This window comes from Dendrobates tinctorius, unplaced genomic scaffold (genome assembly GCF_039654945.1).
Source record: "Dendrobates tinctorius isolate UK_male_01 unplaced genomic scaffold, ASM3965494v1 ptg000044l, whole genome shotgun sequence".
Taxonomy (NCBI): Eukaryota; Metazoa; Chordata; class Amphibia; order Anura; family Dendrobatidae; genus Dendrobates; species Dendrobates tinctorius.
The window spans coordinates 22,979,101-22,999,109 of record NW_027361712.1 but is presented as its reverse complement, the minus strand read 5'-3'; the positions used below and the strand labels follow the sequence as shown (position 1 = coordinate 22,999,109).

The window sequence follows — 20,009 nt, the reverse complement described above, 5'->3', positions numbered from 1 at the left end:
CATGCTGCATTTGTTTTGGACTTTTGCCATATATGTATTAAAATGTCCAATTCCATCAAAATCAACTGGTTTGACCAACCTAATCTAATGTACATAGCAAACGTATTATTATTTATCTAGACATACATATAGCAGGTTATGGGAAGATTAACCGCATAGTTTTAACAAACACTAATTCCAGCGTACTCAATCGAACAAGAACGCTTTTCGATATTAGAGGAGGCCGTGTTTTTCCTAGGAACTTCAGCTTCATCACTATCTCTTCCTTTCATGCTCAGTGTCTTCCATGCTTCCTCACCAGATCCCCTCCTCTTTCACGCTCTCTGCCCCTCACACTCTCTCTAGATCATTAACTTCCAGAGCTATAGAAACCAGTTCCACCACTTTTTGTTTGGCATTGTTCATCCAAAGCCTGCAGATGATAGAAGATAGAGGAGACAGGCAGGAAGGACAGCTGAGAGGATCTCCTTTATTATTATTGTGTATTTGGATCAGTGACCAGTATTAGTCCCATATATGAAGCTGTCTCAGGATCTCTAGAATGTATGTATATATTTTAATGTCTGTAGTCTGCTAGTTTCTTACCATCCTGACCATATTTTGTTTCCCCATGTCAAATGTGGTCATCAGTAGTTATTACTTATTTTTAATAGTACAATTGTGCTATTCAGTTTGTCTCCATGACTCCGTACAGCAAGATACTGATGTAGTGTCTTCCCCAGCTGTCGTTCCCCATACTAGAATATTTAGACGTAGTACAACATGGGAACCTAAGTTGCCTCTCAGGGTGACCCCTTGGTATCTGCCAGGAGAGAGTGCTCTACTTACACCAGCCCAGAATGCACAACTGCAGTCAGCCATGAGTGACGTAACCAAGATCATCTCCAACATGTTATCAGGTAAGGCTGTAAACTATTCATATATTATCCATTTGTTCAACATCATCATTGCTATACATCACGAAAAGAAATAACAAGAGATGAATTTTCTGGATAGAGTCTTCAAAAACCTTACATGCTTGTAGCCCACGTAGTGAGGGCATTTCTAAATTTGTGTGGTTGAATGTGAACTTTAATGAAAAAAAATCAATATGCAGTGACCCATTTGACTGAAGACAGCCAAACCCAACCCAACCGATATAATCAGATTTGATTTATTTTGCTCACTTATACAGCACAATCATATTCCACAGCAATTTCCAGCATCAGTGTCTCCATTGGGACTCACAATCTTAATTCCCTGCCAGTATTTCTCTTGTGTGTGGCAGTAAACCAGAGAACCCAGATATAAGGCTGGTTTCACATTTGCGTTTTTTTGCGCTGCGTTTTTGTGCAAACATGCGCATGCGTTTTTTCCTATATTTAACATGGGTGCGCATTGTCATGCGTTTGTACCCGTTTGTATGCGCATGCGTTTTTTTGTAGTGTGTGCCCAGGCGCACAAAATGCAACCTGTTGCATTTTTTGTGCGTCCGACCTGTCTCAAAAAAATGCATGCGCACACAATACGCACGGAATTCACCCAAAAACACATTAAAGTCTATGGGAGCGCTGACGTGCGCATAGTCATGCGCACGTCAGCGTTTAAAAACGCATGTGGTTTTAGGTAAAAACCATGCACAAAAAACAAGAAAGCGCATTAAAAACGCATGATGCATTTTTATGCGCGTTTGCACTGCGCACGCAGCGCAAAAAAACGCAAGTGTGAAAGTAGCCTTACCCACGCAAACATGGGGTAACAAAAAAAATCGGTGCAGATGTGGTTCTTGGTTGGATTTGGACACCAGCACAACAAGGCTAATCAATGAGCAACCAGATCAGCCAACAATCTAATGTGTATGGAGGCTTCCCAATTCTCCCCAGCCACATGATATAGGGGGAGAGAAGGATTCAGACTGTTGGATTTCCAACAATTTTGTACTCCTAGAAAATACAGGAACGCTTTGCCCAGCCGTCTGCTCCTGTGTATGGTTGAGTCAGGACAGATAGATTGGCTCGCAGCTACCTAATATTTATAGATAAAGAGGAAATCCAGCCAAAGTGATCTTAAGAGGTGTCATAGATACAGTCATGGCCAAAAGTATTGACACCCCTGCAATTCTGTCAGATAATACTCAGTTTCTTTCTGAAAATGATTGCAAACACAAATTCTTTGGTATTATTATCTTGAATTAATTTGTCTTAAATGAAAAAACACAAAAAGAATTATCCTAAAGCCAAATTGGATATAATTCCACACCAAACATAACAAAGAGGGTGGACAAAAGTATTGGCACTGTTCGAAAAATCATGTGATGCTTCTCTAATTTGTGTAATTAACAGCACCTGTAACTTACCTGTGGCACCTAACAGGTGTTGGCAATAACTAAATCACACTTGCAGCCAGTTGACATGGATTAAAGTTGACTCAACCTCTGTCCTGTGTCCTTGTGTGTACCACATTGAGCATGGAGAAAAGAAAGAAGACCAAAGAACTGTCTGAGGACTTGAGAAACCAAATTGTGAGGAAGCATGAGCAATCTCAAGGCTACAAGTCCATCTCCAAAGACCTGAATGTTCCTGTGTCTACCGTGTGCAGTGTCATCAAGAAGTTTAAAGCCCATGGCACTGTGGCTAACCTCCCTAGATGTGGCCGGAAAAGAAAAACTGACAAGAGATTTCAACGCAAGATTGTGCGGATGTTGGATAAAGAACCTCCACTAACATCCAAACAAGTTCAAGCTGCCCTGCAGTCCGAGGGTACAACGGTGTCAACCCGTGCAATCCGTCGGCGTCTGAATGAAAAGTGACTGTATGGTAGGAGACCCAGGAAGACTCCACTTCTTACCCCGAGACATAAAAAAGCCAGGCTGGAGTTTGCCAAAACTTACCTGAAAAAGCCTAAAACATTTTGGAAGAATGTTCTCTGGTCAGATGAGACAAAAGTAGAGCTTTTAGGGCAAAAGCATCAACATAGAGTTTACAGGAGAAAAAAGAGGCATTCAAAGAAAAGTACACGGTCCCTACAGTCAAACATGGCGGAGGTTCCCTGATGTTTTGGGGTTGCTTTGCTGCCTCTGGCACTGGACTGCTTGACCGTGTGCATGGCATTATGAAGTCAGAAGACTACCAACAAATTTTGCAGCATAATTTAGGGCCCAGTGTGAGAAAGCTGGGTCTCCCTCAGAGGTCATGGGTCTTCCAGCAGGACAATAACCCAAAACACACTTCAAAAAGCACTAGAAAATAGTTTGAGAGAAAGCACTGGAGACTTCTAAGGTGGCCAGCAATGAGTCCAGACCTGAATCCCATAGAACCCCTGTGGAGAAATCTAAAAATGGCAGTTTGGAGAAGGCACCCTTCAAATATCGGGGACCTGGAGTAGTTTGCCAAAGAAGAATGGTCTAAAATTCCAGCAGAGCATTGTAAGAAACTCATTGATAGATACTGGAAGCGGTTGGTCGCAGTTATTTTGGCTAAAGGTTGTGCAACCAAGTATTAGGCTGAGGGTGCCAATACTTTTGTCTGGCCCATTTTTGGAGTTTTGTGTAAAATGATCAATGTTTTGCTTTTTGCTTCTTTCTCTTTTGTGTTTTCTCATTTAAGACAAATTAAATGAAGATAATAATACCAAAGAATTTGTGTTTGCAATCATTTTCAGGAAGAAACTGAATATTATCTGACAGAATTGCAGGGGTGTCAATACTTTTGGCCATGACTGTACATGTGAGACGATCACAACATGAAAAACTACTGATTTCCAGAATAAAAAGGGCCCAGTAGAGTGTTCAGAACCCTTTCACACTATACAGTGATCTCCATTAGACTTAACGTATAAAAAAATCGGTCCGATTTTGACGGCCAAGAATCGCAGGAGTGTTCTCCGTATGGTGATCCGTATGTAATCCGTTTGCAATGCGATGATGCGCTTTCCTCGCATCTAGTATCCATATGCGATCCGTATGCAATGCGATGCTAACATGAGGTTTTACATACAGCAGTTCTCTGTCATTGACACAGCGTTTTAAAACTAAATATTCTTCAAAACACACACACATATATATATACTGTATATATATATATATATATATATATACTGGTGGCTCAGTGGTTAGCGCTGCAGTCCTGGGTTCGAATCCCACCAAGGACAACATCTGCAAGGAGTTTGTATGTTCTCCCTGTGTTTGCGTGGGTTTCCTCCGGGCACTCCGGTTTCCTCCCACACTCCAAAGACATACTGATAGGGAATATAGATTGTGAGCCCCACCGGGGACAGTGATAAAAATGTGTGCAAACTGTAAAGCGCTGCGGAATATGTTAGCGCTATATAAAAATAAAGATTATTATTATTTATATATATATATATATACATACATATCATCTATATCTATATATATATAAAATTGAATGTATGTGTGTGTATCACCAACCAATCACGAAGCATCTTGCATTTCACCAGAGCTGTTTAAAAGAAGCTGAGCTGTGATTGGTTGCTATGAGCAACAGTTTTCACACTTGACAAAACCTCAGCAGACACTGACATGGTGGGAAAAATTGTCTGCCCCCCAAAATGGAGCAGAGAGCACATGACAGAAATTAATCCCACCCTCCCGTGCTCATATACCCATCACACATCCTTCATCCCATAGACACATCTTCCCCTTTAAAGGGATCTCCGGTGTGGAAGTTAGGGCAAATCCCTCAGCGCTCTGATACTGACCCCAGGCCTCTCTTAAAGGGATCATTGGTATGGAATCCAGCGCTTTGTTTTTGACCCCAGGCCTCTCTTACAGGGATCCCCAGTATGGAATTAGGACAGTTCCACTCAACGCTCTGGTTCTGGCCCCAGGGTCTCTTAAAGGGATCATTGGTATGGAAGTTAGGGCAATTCCACTAAGTGCTCTGTTTCTGACCCCAGGGTCTCTCGCTTGGTCAGTTTTACACTCTTCAGGCGCCCTCGCTAAGATAGGCATTTGTAACTCCGCCTTGTTATCCCACAGACACGGCCACTGTAAGTCTTCAACCACCAATGCCTCCTCTTGTGGAAGACCTCTCACTGCTTCTCTGATCACTTCCACGTCTTCTCTTAAGGCCTTATTCACACTTTGCCACGTTGACAGGTGACCTCTGAGCTCAGAGACTTCCTTCTCCAGCTCATCCACTCTGTGCTCAGCCGTTTGTCTCAGGGCCTTTTCTTGTATGTCATGCTCTTTAATTGCCTTTAGTTTGGCCTTTAAATCTGAAACCTTTTTCTTCTCACCAGAGCACTTTTTAATGAGGTCCTGGACCTCCTGTGCTTCCTTCTCTCCAAACTGGGCCTTGACTGCCGCAAGCTCGGACTCCAGATGGCGCACCTGCGCCAACTGCGCAGAATTGGCAACTTCCATACTCGCCACCTTCAAACTTTTCCTTCGCCAGCTGTTGACAGACCTCTTCACACTCTTTCTCCAAGCTTTGGACATGTGCTTCTACCTGGTGGAAATTGTCAGCTCACTCTTTTCAGGTGCACAGTTCCTGTGTCAGTTTGTCGATTAGTTCCTCTAGTTGTCGTGTGACCTCGGTCGAATTGGCCAGCTTCTCCGGCAGCACTTCAATTTTGTCTGAGGGTGCAGTTTGTTCAGCCCCTTTTTGGCCCTTACGCCTCCGGCGATGAGAGGAACACTTGCTATTTAAACTTGAGTCAGTATAACTGCACTCTTTTCCACTGTCGTCACCGTCTGAATGGGAGTCACCACCACCCAATCGGCATCCTGGGACCAGCGGTCCCCCTTTCTAACAGTGTCTGACTTCACTCCTGGAGTTTAGCCATCTTCACCTTGTGAAGCACTGTCATTCCCTTGTGTCCGAGTTTCAGTCTGCACAACATTAGACTTAGTCCTAGTGGTTGCTACTGGCAATTACACGTCACAGTCACAGTACGGGGAACCCCCAAGATGCTCTCTATCTGGGTGTCAGCTCCACTCGGTTTACGTACTGTCGTATACTTCAGGGGACCTTAGGTCAGTAAGTTGGGCCGACGCATCCCTTCCTCCGGTCGCCCCTACGTCTGACCCGTCCATTTTGAGAGGTGTTACTGCCTTAATGTACACCACCCCATCAGCAGAGAGGCCTCCAACCTCCTGCTGTAGAGGAGCTCCCCCCTCCCACAAGTCTGAAAACATCCTAGAGTCCCGGCCTACTACCACCGGACAGGGTTAGTTTGGGACTGGAGCAACGTCCTGGCCTTTCATGTCCCTTATTGTCTTGAGGACCACCCAGGCTATTGGATAGTCCTTAGTGCATCCATAGATGCAGGTGACTGAGATCTTCCCTTCAGGCCTCATAAATTTATTGGGCACTGTCCTCACTAGGGTCACTGAGCTCCCAGAATTGAACATTCCAAACACATCCTCTCCATCCATCAGAAAGGCACACCTCCCGAAGCTTCTCTCATATAGCAGACTGGACATATATAGTATACTTGCCCTTGGCAGCAGTCTGTCTGTGCCACCTTTTTAGCTTCGGGAAGCTCAGCCCAGGGCCGGACTGGGACTAAAATTCAGCCCTGGCATTTGAAGTTACACAGGTGACTATATAATATTTTTGTACACTTGTAGGTTACAAGAAGTGAAAGGAGATTAGCACAACTATATAACATGTAGTCACAGCTGTGCCCAGTATTTCAGCTCAGTCCTATTTATTGCTTTTAGGTACAGTACTCCTCCCAAAGCTCTGTCCCCTTTTGTACGCACAATGACAGAATTCCTGGCAGAACTGCTACCCATTGGGCAACCAGACCCCCCTGGTCATAGCCGCCCCTCCCAAGTTTTGAAGAAGGGAAAGAGGAACAAAGACTGCGGCGCACATTTCACAACTAGTCACACCCATGTCCACGCCCAACCGCACCCATTTAGCACTGCTGATCACACTGACTGGTACTGAGGGCACAGTGGCTGGCATTATGGGCACACTGACTAGCACTAAGGAAGAGAGAAAACAGAGAGAGAGAAAAAAGAAAACAGAGAGAGAAAGAAAGGAGAGCGAGAGAGAAAGAAAGAACAGAGGGAGAAGAAAGAACAGAGAGAGAAAGAAAAAGGGGAAAGAAAGAACAGAGAGAGACAGAGAGAGAGAAAGAAGTAAAGAAAAGAAAGAAAGAACAGAGAGAAAGAAAGAAGGGAAAGAAAAGAAAAAGAAAGAGGGGAAAGAAAGAACAGAGAGAGAGAGAAAGAAAAAAGAAAGATTAGATAGAGAAAGAAAGAACAGAGAGAGAGAAAGAAAATGAGGGAAAGACAGAACAGAGAATGAGAAAGAGCAGAGAAAGAAAGAAACAGAGAGAAAGAAAGAAATATTCTATAAAGATACTATAGCAGCCCGGCTCCCATTGTAGTGCCCACCTGAGCCTCCCGATGCAGGACATATCATGATCCGCTCACATGGCCGGCATCCCCGATTCCAAGGCGATCCTGCTGTCTGCGCTGTCGGAGGAGGACATGGTGATGGATCTGAAGCATTCCTAGTTCCGACACAATCTCCTCATGAAATTATCTAATTTCCGGTCAGCTTCCATCACGTCACTTCAGGTGGAACGTCATGTGCGAGTTTTAAAATGCTCCTCTGGGCTCTGCTATGTACTCCTGTGTCCGTGGGAAAAGCCCGCTTTGTATGCTTCATACACACTTGGCTCCGCTCCGTTCATCCCGTACACATATGGCTCCACTCCGTACACACACGGCTCCGGTCCGTACACCTCGTACACGCGCGGCTCCGGTCCGTACACCTCGTACACGCGCGGCTCTGGTCCGTACACCTCGTACACGCGCGGCTCCGGTCCGTACACCTCGTACACGCGCGGCTCCGCTCCACACACCTCGTACACGCGCGGCTCCGCTCCACACACCTCGTACACACGCGGCTCCGCTCCACACACCTCGTACACATGCGGCTCTGCTCCGCACACCTCGTACACACGTGGCTCCTCTCCGTACACCTCTGTTGTGAGCTCATCTGTTCATTCATCATTTGTGTCCGAGGATCTCCCTCTTCTGGTGAAGGAAGGTAGTGAGGCTGATTTAGATGAAAGAAACCAAACACCTGATCAGGTGGATGGTGACTGGGTAACGGGAACTTCAGACTGGATATAAGGCAGCCGACGCCCTTCTGAGTCGCTGGTGATTTCTCTGCTGGATTCTTGGAGACCAGTCTGATTCCTGCTTCCCAAAGATAAGTTTTTGCTCTGCTATTGAACTTATTAGTTTTGGTTTTGTTTACTTTGTTTTTTGGAGTTCAGCCATCCCCGGCCGGGGGTGTGCTGGATTCTTTTTCCTTGATCAGTGTTCTCTTCTCTGCTTCCAGAATATTCTGAGTGCTGATATAGGGTTTGAAGTCTAGTGACTTCAGGGTCCTTTTTGCTTATCAGTTGTGTTGGTAATATTTTTAGCAGGGTTTTCTCGGATTGCAGACAGCAGCTTTTCTGTCCTGTCCTTTTTAGTTAGCTTGGGCCCCATTGTTTGCTCAACCTATCTTTCTATCTGTGTTAGTGTTTTCATCTTGCTTTACCGTCATTATATGTTGGGGGCTGCCTATTGCTTTGCGGTCTGCTCTGGGGCAGTCAGTTTTTCCCTTTTCTCTCTTTAGTCTTATGTAAATAAGACGAGGTGTCTAGGATCTCCGTAGGAACACTCCACGGCTACTGCTAGTTGTGTGATAGGATTAGGGGTCTGCAATCCGCTAGTTTCCAACCTCTCTGATTTTCTGGGCTGAGCTTTTGTTTTGTTTTTTCCTCCTCGGTGACTCAATCATAACACACCTCGTACACACGCGGCTCCTCTCCGTACACCTGCGGCTCTGCTCCGTACAGCGCGTACACATATCCGCTATGTACACCTCGTACACACATGGCTCTGCTCCGTACACCTTGTACGCACGCAGCTCTGCTCCGTACATCTCGTACACACATGCGGCTCCACTCCGTACACCTCGTACACATCCGGTTCCGCTCCGTACACCTCGTACACACAGGGCTCCGCTCCGTACACCTCGTACACACAGGGCTCCGCTCCGTACACCTCGTACACACACAGCTCTGCTACATATATCCTGAAACCCCTCCTGACCCCACACATACTTCCCTCATCCAGCACCATGACAGCCGAGTCCTGCAGACACCCAGGGCTGTGCGCACAGGACCTGTGATGAGGTCACAGGAGGGGCGGAGTCAGGGATCACATGATCAGGGGTATGGACAAAGGCTCCTGATCATGTGACCCCTGACTCCTCCCCTCCTGTGACCTCATCAAAGGTCCTGTGTACAGAGAAGAGAGCAGGCAAGCGACGCTGTGAGTGGCTGTGGGTGGCGGGGGGGTCTCATGCTAGGGCGTGGATGGAGGGCGTGGATGGAGTGCACGGGGGGAGGTCTCATGCTAGGACGAGAATGGAGTGCCAGTGGCCACATCAGCTGGCAAGCGGCCAGCGGCCAGATGATCGGGCGCTGCCGCCCGCGGCCCACATGACAGCAGCCCAGCGGGAAAATGCCCAGTTGGGTACATTACCAATCCGGGCCTGGCTCAGCCCCCTTTTGGGTAACTACTCCATTTTGGGATACTGGCCCCTTTAAGGACTCCACCCCTTTTTGGGCCACTACTCCTTTTTGGGACTCCACCCCTTTTTGGGCCACTACTCCTTTTTGGGACTCCACCCACTTTTTGGCACCCTTTGCTGTCTGAATTACCACCCCCTTTAGGGACACCACCCCCTCACTGAGGTACAACCCATGGATTCCTCACGGTACTCTCAGGTCCAGTTTTCACAGAACACGTATGTCTCTTAGGCTTGAACTGGCCCTTTTAAGAGATTGTCCGCACTGGGCCTCTGATGTCCTTTTACGACACCCCACCAGCTCCTGCTGCCACTGCCACAGCTCCTGCTGTAGCCACAAACCTGCCAGGTCCTATTACATACAACCAGACACATGCAGGCTGTATATATATATATACAGTCATATGTAAAAGTTTGGGCACCCCTATTAATGTTAACCTTTTTTCTTTATAACAATTTTGGTTTTTGCAACAGCTATTTCAGTTTCATATATCTAATAACTGATGGACTCAGTTATATTTCTGGATTCAAATGTGACCGATGCACAGTGACACCATCTGCAGCAAGATGATGCTGCAGGTCTTTGGAGGTGGTCTGTGGATTGTCCTTGACTGTTCTCACCATTCTTCTTCTCTGCCTTTCTGATATTTTTCTTGGCCTGCCACTTCTGGGCTTAACAAGAACTGTACCTGTGTTCTTCCATTTCCTTATTATGTTCCTCACAGTGGAAACTGACAGGTTAAATCTCTGAGACAACTTTTTGTATCCTTCCCCTGAAAAGCTATGTTGAATAATCTTTGTTTTCAGATCATTTGAGAGTTGTTTTGAGGAGCCCATGATGCCACTCTTCATAGGAGAATCAAATAGGAGAACTACTTGCAAGTGGCCACTTTTAATACCTTTTCTCATGATTTGATACACCTGGCTATGAAGTTCAAAGCTTAATGAGGATACAAAACCAATTTAGTGCTTCAGGAAGTCAGTAAAAAGTAGTTAGGAGTGTTCAAATCAAGAAAATGATAAGGGTGCCCATACTTTTGCACCGGTCAAATTTTGTTTAAATGCAGATTGCACATTTTCTGTTAGTACAATAAACCTCATTTGAATCCAGAAATATAACTGAGTCCATCAGTTATTAGATATATGAAACTGAAATAGCTGTTGCAAAAACCAAAATTGTTATAAAGAAAAAAGGTTAACATTAATAGGGGTGCCCAAACTTTTACATATGACTATATATATATATATATATATATATATACACACACAGCTCTGGCAAAAATTAAGAGACCACTTTAAAATGTTCAGTTTGTCTGATTTTCTCTTTAATGGTAAAATTTTGAGTAAAATGTTAATTGTTCTTTTAGTCTATTTACTACTGACAACATGTCTCCGAATTTCCAAGCAAAAAATTTAGCATTTTTTCCTGACAAAGAAAAATTGTCAAAATTAAAGAAACCCCACTGCTTTCAGACCTCAAATAATGCAAAGAAAACAAGTTCATAATCATTTAGAAATAACAATGCTGATGTTTTAACTCAGGAAGAGTTCTGAAATCAATATTTTGTGGAATAACCATGATTTTTAAAAACAGCTTTCATGTATCTTGGCATGCTTGCCACCAGTCTTTCATCTGCTTCAGGCGCAAAAATGTAAGCAGCTCTTCTTTGTTTGATGGCTTGTGACTATCCATCATTCTCTTGATTACATTCCAGAGGTTTTCAATGGGGTTCAGGTCAGGAGAATGGGCTGCCCATGACAGGGTTTTGATGTGGTGGCTCTTAATTTTTGCCAGAGCTGTGTATATATGTCAGTGACAAATACAGTTAGTATAGTGTTTGTGCACAATTATGGACATGTATTTAATTAATAAATGTTTATTTCATGGAAAAAATGGTGTGGGGTCCCCCTATAATTTAAAGCCAGCAATAGCTATGCAGACAGCTGAGAGCTGATATTTATAGCCTAGGAAGGGGTCATGGATAGTGGCCCCCCCAGCTACAAACACCAGCTCTCAGCTGTCCCAAAAAAGGTGCATCTGTAAGACGCGCCCATTCTGACACATAGCCTTGCTATGCCCCTTCCCTGCAGCAGTGGCATATGGGGTAATAGTTGGGGTGTTAATGTCACCTTTGTGACATCAAGCCCCGAGGTTAGTAATGAAGATGCGTCAATTAGACGCCCCCATTGCTAACCCCTTATAGTCAAATAGTAAATAAAACACAGACACCCATTAAAAAATCCTTTATTTGAAAAAACACACAGACTCCTTTATTGTTCTTAATTAAACCATACTTACAACCTCTGCTAATTCTACAAAGCCCCAGTTCTCCTGTAAAAACCATAAAATAATAAACCAACAATATACCATACCTGTCCATTGTTCTTTTCCACGCCGTAATCCATATCTGGGGAATATACAGTTTGCAACCAGAACGGTGCTAAGATGCGACCGTCCCGGCTGCAAACTACTGATGAATGATTGAGATGCTGCCAGCGCAGACTCAGTGACCAGCGGTGATGTTACTGAGTCTGCGCTCCCTCACTGGCTGAACTGCGATGAACTCTTGAGCGTGGGAAATGCCAGGACTGAGGTCACAGCAATTCAGGCCGGCTGCGAGAACAGCTTCAGTGAACAGAGGTGATGTCACTGATGCTGCGCTCCCTCACAGTCTGACCCGCGCTGAACTCTTGAGCATGGGAAAATCAACTGGCATTTTCCCATGCTCAAGAGTTCATCGTACCGCATAGACTTGCATTGGCGAGTCTCGGCCGATATACTGCAGAAAATTGCAGCATGCTGTGATTGCACAGACAAGAATGAAACGGTGATGGGAGCTGCCTCATAGATTAACAGCGGTCCGAGTGCTATGCGATTTTTTTTCTTGCATAGCACTCGTCCGTATTCCTCTGTAGTGTGACTCCAACCTTACTGAGAGTCTGGCACAACATACCAAGCAAACTACTAATTATTTGAATGACCACTATCTACATTAATTATAGTAACAGAAATCTATGAGAGTGCCATTTCATTATTTTGTGTTGTAAATCAGTGGTGGCCCACATCAGAGACTTAACCAATTCAATTTTCCTCCATTTACTGTACCTATGATTTTAGATCATTTTGAATGAGGAATATGACTGTCATTATTGATTACTAACAATGAGTTCTATATCTGAAAGAATATGTTGCAATTTTGTTGTAGAATCTGCTGCACTGGAAACTTTCCATCGAATTCACAGCAAACTCAACTTTACAGCTCAAATGATCTTCAGTGCAATCCATACATTCCTCCGGAGCCTCCTTTACTTACCCAATGCAGTAACGATGTCGAGTGCCTGCCAGGGCAGTGGGGAATACTCGGTACTGGGCCACTTCTTAAAGGGGCACTGTCACAGCGGCGGTGACCCGGTCCGTGGCCCTGGGCGTCCAATATAAGGGGAATATTTACAGGGGAAAATAAAGAGTTTGTAATAAAGTGTTTGTGACGCCACCTGTGGTATCTGATCAGAAGTGACCAGCGCTGCAGTGCAGATCCTCTGGGACTGATGGTGTGATGCAGCAGAGTTGGTATAGCTTTCCACAGGCAGAGCTTAGTCCCACGGCAGATGAAAGATGTTGAGGGAGATGGTGATGTATTATTTGGCAAGAGATATAGCAATGCTGAGGAGGTGTTGCAGAAAGAACCGAGGACACAGCTGAATGCAGTTCCAAATCTTTATTCACTGTTCTGATGTGCATATGCCCGCTTGGCGCTGCGTCCTCTAGGTGAGGGGTCCAGCAAACTTCCAGGAAGATGGAGAACACCTATCCAGAACTCCCTTCAGTGTGTTCCTTTCCTGGCTGTCTCTCTGTGCTGATTTCTACTCCTCTTCCCTCCCAGCACCTCACAGTCAGTGTCCCAGGCCAGCAGCCGCAGACCTTGTAGGGTAACATCCTCTCTGTGGTCCCTTGCTCCCTTATGGCTGCCTTTCCGGAGAAGATAACTCTGTGGCTTCTGGCTGAGGAACCTAAAGGTGCCTCTACCTCGGGCTTCCTAGTTCAGTCTGTTGTTCTCTCCACTAGGCTAGGGTGCCGGCAACCCCGTACAACTTGACCTCACCGCTTACGGATCGGGCCCCACGGACAGTATGGTTGCTTATCCGTGCACCTAGGACCCCTTCACTCTTCAGGGAGCTTTCTTCTGTCGTTTCCTCCCCAGCAGCCCCTCTCACAGGGAGCTGCTGCACACACGTCTGTCTGCTTCTTCACGCTAACTCTCTTCTCCAGCTCTGAACCTCCTAGCTCCACCTACCTCCCAACACCCTTTCTACCCAGCAGGGATGAGATCATCCTCCCTTAGGGTCCATCCAGGGTGCCCTGTTGCTATAAGTGAGTACTGGATGTGGATGTTAAGAGTTCCGTGAGGTGCCTCAATCTTACCTGGGAAGTGGGACACCACACCTCTGGGTGAGGTGCAGTACCTCTGTGTCGACTGAACCCTCAGGGGCACCACAGATGTATGATAGAGCAAATGTTGTCCTACAAGAGGGTTACTAGGAAGTGTAGTTCCACTGGTCCTAATGTATCTCAGAAAAAAATGGAGAGTTTGCTGGAACGTTATCAAGTAGATAAAATATTGCTCCGGGATATATTCAGCAAAAAAATATTGTGGAGCTAAAATTTTGGGAACTTACTTCTTCTTGCAATGCAGGTGTAAAACCATGGCCAAGTAGCGTCATGGGCAGTCCTCCTTGTAGAAGGAGACCCAATCCCCAACCTGTAAAGCTCTTCCATGCTTGATAGAGGCAGCATTAATGTATACTTTGATGTGAGTGTCGATCTCTTCAATAAAACCGTAGCCACGTTCAATGCTGGTATACACAAGCTGTCCATAGGTGCGGCGTGCAGACATTGCGGCCTCTCCCTTCTGGTGGAGGAGAGCCCATATCCTACGCTCTCTGGTTTTTTTCTAGACAATGATATCAGAGATCCACACGACGGGTAAGCGGATGACGTGGGCCCGGTATTTTCTGCGGATGCCTGACGGGATTGCAGGGGAGAGGTGGCACGGATCTTGGGCCTGGTGTCGGCGCTGCCCCAGGGAAGCAATGATGCAGGAGCTGTGTGACCTGTCGCTCACTGGGGTGAAGACTCACTCACCTCCACCGATCTTACCATCCCGCTCAGGCTGGCCCTCATCTCCTGCAGGTACTGCCTCATGGGGGAGAATGGGGTTTCTTTAGGCTCCACTTCCTCCTCTTCATCGATGTCACCGGCACTTTCGGGCAGGGTAGCGGATTCCTCCTCCTCCGGTTGGGTGGGCTCCGTCAGCTCACTATCGACACCTGACCCTGCTTCCGGGGTGCACTTGTGTTCCATCTCCTGCCATCCGGCAGGAACAGCTTCCGGGCTCGTTAGTTCCTCGGGGGAAGTCAGCAGCGCTTCGTCCCCTTGTGGCTCCGATACGGCCTGTGTTGCGGGTGGACGCCTCTCCGGCATGGTGTCTGACTCCGGCTCCACAGGCCCAGCTGTCTCGGGCACCGTCGTCTGTCCGGGATCTTCCCTCCGGGTAAGTGCCTGGTGCTCTTGCCTCTCTTCCCAACTGTGGGTGGGGCATCTGGATTCTTCGTCCCGCCGCCACCACCATTCTGTTCACCCGATTCCTCTGCAGCCTCACTGATACATGGTGTCTGACGTCCTGTGCCTTACGCCAGACAGCTGCACTCAGCACTTTCTGCAGAGCCGCTCCCATTCCAGGGTGGGGCCCTCTTCGGCCTCCCCACCCATTGTCGTGCATTAGGTGGGAAAGGGCGAACGTCCATCTGTACATACCATTCCCTTCAGGGTGGACCCGTCATTGTTGACAGCTCTTCTTTGGCGCCATCCAGACACAAAGCGCACCTTGTAGACAGGGACAGTCCTTATTTGCGCCACAGCTCTCCATCTTGGCGGTCACCATCTTAGGGTCCACAAAGTCGCTTTCCAGTACTTCTTTTCTCAAATCCGGTGTAATAGTTACGTCCAGTATTACTTACTCATCGTCACAATCTTCAACCCGGTCACTACGGGTCACTGTAAACAATTTCACTTTATCTTCCTTCTTCTCTTCCGCTGCGATTTCACTGCCATATGGGGCAGTGAGATCCTGCCAATTATGCCACTTGTAAAACCATGGCCGAGTGGTCTTACGGTCAGCACAATCTGTACTTACTATGCTGACAGCAGCTCTTCCCTGCTGTGTCTCCCGCTCTTCCTGGTGTCCAAAAGACTGGAGGCAGAGTCCAAAGCAACTTTAAACAATATGGATTTATTCTCTTCAGGACACAGCACATCCATTACACTTCCAGCACACTTGACACAGTACCAGCAATGCATATTCTTTGACTTTCCCTAACGTCTTCTACTTCACTGGTATAGGCCACAAAGATATAACGGGAACGAGGAGCCTGGTGAAAACGGCACTTCAACCTATCTCCTTGGAACCGACATCGGCCCAGACACGGAAATATTCATCTACTAGGTCGTCCACCCCTCTTTGGTTATTCTGCCCTCGCACTTGCTGGTGGCCCACTCTACTACTTCTGCACCCAAACTTCTTCTGTAACTTCTTCACTACATGGCTGAGGATACAATGCACTTAACTCTCCTCTTCTGTTAGTTTTGGAAATGAAAATTTACAGGGTGATTCCATAATTTTTTCCCTCAGAATTGAGTGATTCCATAATTTTTCCCCTATGCTTGGTTAAAAAAGGTAACCATTACTGACCACATTTTTTTGTTCTTGATGTCTTTTAGTGTTTCTTAAAGCCAGAAAGTTGCCATTTGAATTGACTTTAGTTTTGTGCCATGTCTGTGATCTGCTTTTTTTCTACAAAATTAAACAACTGAATGAACATCCTCCAAGGCCAGTGATTCCATAATTTTTGCCAGGTGTTGTACTTGGAAACGTTGTGTGATAGCTAAGCAGCTCAGGCCCAAAGGCTACCTGAGCACACCAGGGAAATCTGTCTACCTTATTCCCCAGCTACCACTCCCACAAGTGTCCTACAACTAAGCTTTCCTATGCAGTGTACTCAGTTGCCCCATCTAGTGGCCTTTTCCCTAACTGCACTGTCCCTAACATATATAATACAATATGGCAATCAACACGTATATACAGCTTACACATAGTACAAAGATATGTAAATATAACACTTAGAAATATGGCACTTATGTACATATAAACAGTAGCATCAGCATTTAAAGGCGCTAAGCCCTGACCCTCTTACACAGGTGTAAGGAGGTGGCGGAGAACCTCATTTTCTCCTCTCTCTCCTATGTGCAAGTCTCGTGCATTTTATGAGGTACCAGGAGGGTGTACCTGTGTATTAATGCCTTACTGTGAAGTATCTATGTGTATTATTGATATGCTATGTTTGCATTGTTTTACTCTGTGTAATTCCCTTTAATTGTCTATGTGTTCACTATGTACTGTCATACTGTATGTTAATTGCTGCCTGTATGTAGTTTAGGGACAGAAAAAGGGTAAAGTTTCTGGGCTGGACCAGCAGCCTCAAGGCAGCAAGGAGCTTTGTCATAGTGGGCACCTGTACTATGTAAGTGCCCCACCGAGGACTATAAGTGTTCAGACATTGGCTTATGGAATGTCACTATTACCGCTGCTGCCACTGATACGGCAGTGAAAGATACTAGGGAAAGAGCAGAAAGTTTCATCCGATTTATTGCCTCTACTTTTCCTACTTTTTTTGTTCTACAATAAATTGTTTCCCTGATGGATTACAAGTGTGTTCCTGGATCCTGATTGCCCACGCTGCAGTGACTGTGGAGAAGAGGTAAATTGCCTGGGATTACACCTGTTCTGTCTGTTTTATGTGCAAGGTCGCCTGGGTGCTTGTGGACTGTAGCTTTAAGTGAACTCACCTGCGACTACCACCCCGTGCCACCTTGCTACACATAGATCTACAGTAATTTTGGGAACTTACTACTTCTTCTTGCAGTACATACATCTAATTTTGAGAGCTTACTTCTTCTTGTAGTACATAGATCTGAAGGGCCACTTCTTCTGAATCGCGATATGAATAAATATTGTCGCTCGATCTGGGGTGACCCTTCACTTCTTAGTTATAAAAGGTGAGTCTCATCCAGAGTACCAAAAATTCTCCTCCATGATCATCCTATCACCAATTTAAATAGTGTTGTGCCAATATTGCTAGTTATAAAAGTTAGTTTCGATGTCCCCATTCCCTCAGGTGTGGTTCCCGAGACCTCGCTTACCATGGAGAACGTTGCCTAGATGTTGTGGTAAGTAGACTGTGGATATAATGGGCCTCCCACTGAGTGACTTTTATTATGTAAGTATAGATATCATATATATATTTATATATCTTACAGATACCAGACTCTCATCTACACGGATATGAAGTGTGGCCAATGAATGGGACAGAGCCTGATCTTGTGACACCGCATGGCATTGGTGTTCCTAATACTGACTTCCTGCTATATGTAAGGGTAGCACAGACAGAGAAATGTGCTTTACACGTGAGTGATACCTAACAAAAGTTTAGGATAAGAATGAGAAAAATAAGCTTGTGAACAGTATCTAAAATGGATTTTCATCCACTTTCTGTTGTAAATGTCCTCCAATTTTGATATTCTGCAGCAAACTTTATACGGCATGAATCAGGCGCAGTGTGTTATTCATGACATCCCATAGATTGGCCAGGCTGAGAGCTGGGCAGGAGAATGATCATTGAGGGAGACGCGTACTACACGCTGCACACTGCATGTGATGCATGCTGGGAAATATAGTCTGAGCATGAAGCTGAACCGACATTCACTCCCTTCAGTAGATGGATATAAACAAATGGTGCCCATCACAATCCACACTATAGCGGACACCCAAAGAAGCTGGTCAGGCACCAGTCCCAGCATATGGCGGTATCAATAACCTTTGAGAGCCCTCGCTTGAGCAATACGCCGTATATAACATTTATAGGTGGTACTTACATTAGAATTCCAAATCGTGCAGCCAAGAAAGAAAATCAATAGCGGCACTCACCGGGTATGCAATCCAAAAAGTCCTTTATTTCCAATTCTTTGTAACAGAGACTAGCAGAGTGGAGGACAGGGAGTGTGCAGGGGAGGTACTGAGAACGACAGCCGTTTCGCGTCAGCACAACTGTGCTTTAAGGGTTTAACGACCGTCATTCTCGGAATCAGGCAAGGAAAAACCAGATGGGTCATCCCTCCATAACTCACTGGTCCCTGCTGCGCGCTGTCTGTTACCGCCAAGTCTGCCTCTTGCCACGTGCGCTGAAGCTGTACTCCCTTAAATAGACCCCCTGCTTCCGCATGCAAGGATTGGTCCGGTCCCTTAAGAATTCCCCCGGATAATAGAGGAGACAGCCCCGACAGTTCTGGAACTGGCACAGAACAGGTACCTGTGGTACGGTCCTTCCTCTTACACTTGCACTCAATTACCCGTGTTACTATCCTTAAATTTTTCTGACAATAGAAGTTTAGAAAACTTATATTTGTGCCACCTGAGTGTGGCTCTGCATGAAAACAGGTAGGGATGTTGCATGTGTTATCAGGGCTCCGAGCAAAGGGCCCTACACCGATCCCTCACCGACCTCGTCTTACTGTGGCGCTCATTGGAAAGCTGTAAATGCTGTCCCAGACCCCGATACCTCATGCCTGGCTGATTTCTGCAGTTCCCTGCTGCAATTTGTACTGTGGGTGAATTGAGGCCACTTTCCTGATATCTGCACCTCATTTGATGTTTTTGCAGCATTTGGGGCCATTCTAAGTTGTTGTGCATACGTTTGTTATTGTCTCCCATTGACTATAATAGCATTTGGTAATGTTCGACGAACATTCGGCGAATATTACAATTTTGGCGACCATATTTCGATTTCAACATTGAAATATTCACTCATCTCTATTTACTACCTCCACTGGCCCTATACATATGTCTATGTAAGGATGTGAATATCAAAAGACTGACCGTCATATCCAAATACAAATTGGGTCTGAACAGGTGCTTACCTACAGTAGCCAACTCAAATACAAACAAATAAAGTAGCACTATGTAACACTATAGCATGAGATATGAAATATGAAAATTGATTTGCATTACTGCACTAGAAATATGAAAATTCAGAATGCTTAGCGCACAAATTGGCCATTTCATGTGTACCTGGCAGCCACGATAAGGCGATTCTCATTGCCAGAACCTAATGCCAATCCTCTCTTCGAATGAAGTCTATATCTCTATGGAGGGGTAGGATCCTGTTGCAATTAAAAAGGATGTGTTCACACAATGTCTTATCATTGCTTTTTTATTATGCCTTTATTTTTTGAAAATGCTGTAAAATTTTCACCGTGTTTTCGGAAACTCGCAGTAAAAAACACATTTCATACACCTGAGTGTTGTCATGTACTGTGAAGTAAGGGTCATGTTTGGGGAGCTACTT

The 20,009-nt window shown here is 45.6% G+C and overlaps 1 protein-coding gene across 1 annotated transcript in view; it reads left to right on the top strand.

Annotated features, from left to right (window-relative positions):
- Positions 1-610: 610 nt before the first annotated feature.
- The window catches only part of CIROP (ciliated left-right organizer metallopeptidase), a 59,597-nt gene continuing 40,198 nt past the window's right edge, over positions 611-20,009 (top strand). Inside the window, exons 1-4 of the mRNA XM_073575458.1 lie at positions 611-899; positions 17,571-17,664; positions 17,784-17,835; positions 17,926-18,072. Coding sequence (XP_073431559.1) covers positions 611-899; positions 17,571-17,664; positions 17,784-17,835; positions 17,926-18,072 — 582 coding nt within the window. The remainder of the gene's footprint in view (positions 900-17,570; positions 17,665-17,783; positions 17,836-17,925; positions 18,073-20,009) is intronic.